The 3,638-nt window shown below is 55.9% G+C and overlaps 1 protein-coding gene across 1 annotated transcript in view; it reads left to right on the top strand.

Moving 5' to 3' along the window:
- Positions 1 to 2,630, top strand: part of VPS53 (vacuolar protein sorting 53 homolog (S. cerevisiae)) — a gene marked incomplete at its 5' end in the record, with an annotated part of 59,824 nt that extends 57,194 nt beyond the window's left edge. Inside the window, 2 exons of the mRNA XM_010138906.1 lie at positions 1,871 to 1,975; positions 2,333 to 2,630. Coding sequence (XP_010137208.1) covers positions 1,871 to 1,975; positions 2,333 to 2,503 — 276 coding nt within the window. The remainder of the gene's footprint in view (positions 1 to 1,870; positions 1,976 to 2,332) is intronic.
- Positions 2,631 to 3,638: the final 1,008 nt, after the last annotated feature.

Genomic DNA, 3,638 nt, shown 5'->3' on the forward strand with positions numbered 1-3,638 from the left:
CAGACATCCCGCGCTTGCCCTGCTGCTGCATAAAGCCCTTCTGCCAGCCCCAGGCGAGGGCTCAGTGTTCGTATAACTAGTCACTAAACAACGATGTGCTTGTGGTGGTGCTCAGCGCTTTACGGAGTCAGGCCCCAGGTAATCAGCAGGTGATGGGGCTGAGTGGTTGGTGGGGCAGGTCTGTAATCGCAGTGACTGAAGAGATCACCCCGAGTCTGGGTGACCCACACTTGGCGTTCGGGGCTGCTGCCAGCACCCATCTCTTCACGTTGGGAGGGAAAAAAGGCTCTCCAAGTGCCTGCTCCCGCTGGACCGCCAGTATTTCTGTGGGGAGGTTCCTTGCAGGAGCCCCGTGCCGACTGCTCCTCTGGCCGGTGTTTGCCTGGCGGCCTGTCTCTTGTTATCAGTGCTCGTGCTCTCTCTGCTGTTTCCAAACTGTGCATTAAGGGATCTTTTTCCTAAGAGCTATTTCACCCCATCAGAGGCACAGGCCATACGCTCCTCCTCGGTGCTTCAGGGCTCTCCTACCTAGGACAGAGCTGGTTCAGAAGCGATGCCCCCGCTGTGTACCGCCATACCGGTATGCAGTATCACACCCAGGCTTATACCAGTGCAGCTGTACTGGTGCAGGGGTGTCACTGAGCCCACAGACGGCACCAACAAATTCATTCAGCTAAGCCCTACAAAGCGCGGATGCAGGCGGGGAGGAGGGCGTTGGGGTGCGCACGTCCCGCGGAGCTCTTTCCTTTCTCCTCTGGCTCCGCTGTCTGAAGTTCCAGCTTTTCATCTTGGCAGCAGGTTTTTACAAGGGCTGTAAATTAAGGATTTATAAGTGTATACACGGCTATGATGTTTCATTGGTCTGAAGTGCAAGGAAAGAAAGAAATGACTCGGTGACAGACTACAGTGTGGGGTCAGCTGGGTCGATGGAAACATATGGAAATGTTTTCAGAGACAGGGAAGAGCCTGGTGCTGTGCTGTTTCTGCCCTGCCTGCATGCACACGTTCGCACACACGTTCACACACACTTCCCCCAGAGATGGGTTTGCTGCCCAGCATTATCAAACACGTGTCCTCTGCGGAGCTCACTGCTTATGTAAGGAAAACAGAACAATGAATAATCATTTTTCCAGCTTCAAGGCTATTTTAATTTTTTTTCCTGACTTGACCGTTGCTGGGACTCCAGGGTGTGAGCTCCGGGGCAGACATCAGCGGGGGGCTCTCATGCTGCCCCCCATCTCTCCAGAGGAGCTGTACCCAAAGGACAGAGCAGCTGCAGGTGGCACCGCTCACCCATCGGGTGATGTGGCAGAAGCAGGAGGACTTCGCGGCAGGTTGCTCTGCCCCACGCTGTCCTGGGGACAGAGAGTGACTGCAGAGCATGGTCAGGTTCCTCTGTGACACCCTCTCTCTGCCTCCGGGCAGGGGCGAGCGAGTGGGACACACGACAAAGTGAGGGCCCGGACTCCGTCCAGGCTGCCTGATCTGCTGGGGACTTTTTGAGCGTCACCACTGCCCCGAGCACTGCCTTCCTCCCCAGCCAGTCTTCCTCATGCCACAAGATAAAATCTGGAGCTTTCACAATACACCGGGGCACGCCAGCCCACAGAGTGCTGCTGCTCTTTGAGACGCAACACGCAGCTCCCTGGCTCTGAGCACCGCTGCTGTGTGGGAAGAGACCCCGTCCTCCTCCTTGCTTCGCTTCACTCACCTCTACCTCTCGCTAGCAGCACGTACGGCCTCTCTCTTGCTCCTTACGCATTGTAAGTTAGGAGAAGCCAGTCCTGCTGTCACCCGTGTGCCCAAGTTCACCAAGCACTCGCTTTAACTCACAGAATTTGTCTGATCTCTTTTTTCCTTGCCTTTGCAGGTGGTAATGGCTCCACATGAGCCCCCGGTTGTGTTTGTCGACAATTACATCAAGCTCCTTGCTGACTGCAGCACCGACACATTCCAGAAGATACTAGACATGAAGGTTAGAACCACTCCCAAAGTTTCTGCTGTCCATGAGCGCTGCATTGAGATCATTGGTCACTCTTTTTTTCGTAGAAATACAGCGGGATTTGTAGGGGGAAAAGCACTCTGAGGCCAGTGTATCCTCTGTACTCTCAAAGTGGGTAGAGCTGCTACTGGAGAATAGCTTTCCAGGTCACTTCGCGTGCTCTTACCTGCTCTGGCTCCTGGGGCTGAGCTCAGCTGTCTCAGGCTCAATCAAGGCAGGTGAACAAAAGGTTGAGGTTTGAAGGGGGCTGTCCTGGCGTTACTCTCCTTCATGCCTGCCTCTAGATCAAGGAAGTCTGACATCTCGCCTCACTGTTTCTTGCTCCTGCAGGGCCTGAAGAGGAGCGAGCAAAGCAGCATGCTGGACCTCTTCCGCCAGCGCCTGCCGGCTCCCCCCTCCGGCGTGGAGAACACCGGCTCCCTCTCGCTGAATGCCCCCACGCCCGAGCAGGAGTCCTCTCGGATACGGAAACTGGAGAAACTCATCAAGAAAAGACTCTAAGTGAGCAGAAGGAAGCTGTGTTGCTCAGGACTAGCTGCAGTGAGTGGGAGCAGAGCTCGTCAGACTTACAATGTACAGTATGCTGCTGACAACCCGCGTCCCATCACGCTGTGCCCTGCGATCTCTTAACCGTCGTATACCGTGGTGCTGCGTCCCCGTTCAGACCACGGGGGAATCTGACCACGGTGTTTGCCCTTAGACAGCTTAGCAGGAGAGAAACCCAGGACATTGCTGGGTCTGTGTGGTGGAGAAAATAGAGGTACCTGGAAATCAGCAGCTACAGAAACAGCTGAGGTGGATTCAGAGAATATCTGGCTTGGTGTCGCAGCCTTCAGCCTGGCTGAGCTCATGCTGCAGCACTGAGGATTTTGCCTGAGAGTTCGATGTTTCTGCTCACTCCCTCTTGCAGAGCTGTTCCTCTGTTTGATTGTTTGTTGTGAGAGAGGAGACCCACCCCAAACCACCAAACCCCCAACCCTTGAACAGCTGCGATCCAGGCATCTGTAGCTCCACTGGGTTAATGGGATGCCCAGGAGAGAGCCCCAAAGCAGATTTCTCCCCCGCTCCCAGGGCAGCCGTGCATGAACCACCACTAAAACAAACAGCAAGGCGACTCCTTTTCAGGACGGGAGGAGAGGGTAGAGTTAAAGCCTTCTGCACCTCGGCAAACCTCCTGCCAAAAAGCTGGCAGCTTCAGTCGCTGGTACAGCTTGAGGCCAAAGCCATCTCCAGCTGCTTGTTATTTCGCTTGCGTGTGCTGGACTCTCCCTGTGTCCCCCGTGGGAGCTCCTGAACCACAGCTCGTCCCCTCTGCACAAAGGACCGTTCACGGAGCTAATGTCGAGCAGCACCAGCCCCTTGTTCTCGCTGCAGCCGGCGCGTGCTGAGCAGGGGCGTGCGCCTTTGGCACCTGCGCTGCCCCGCAAGGGGAGAGGCTGGAAGTGTTGGCCTTAACAGGGAGCCGGGGCCTCTTCCTGGGGCAGGACACTTACACCCACCCTCAGACTTGGAGGGCTTTCCTCTGCTTCTCTGAGCCTCAGCTTGCACCAGTGCAGAGAGGAGGAGAACCAGAGGTGAAATATTTCGTGTAACCTGCCCCCCCCCCCCACTCCTCCCGGGGGAGCACACACGACAA

Source organism: Buceros rhinoceros, unplaced genomic scaffold (genome assembly GCF_000710305.1).
Source record: "Buceros rhinoceros silvestris isolate BGI_N320 unplaced genomic scaffold, ASM71030v1 scaffold13546, whole genome shotgun sequence".
Lineage (NCBI taxonomy): Eukaryota > Metazoa > Chordata > Aves > Bucerotiformes > Bucerotidae > Buceros > Buceros rhinoceros.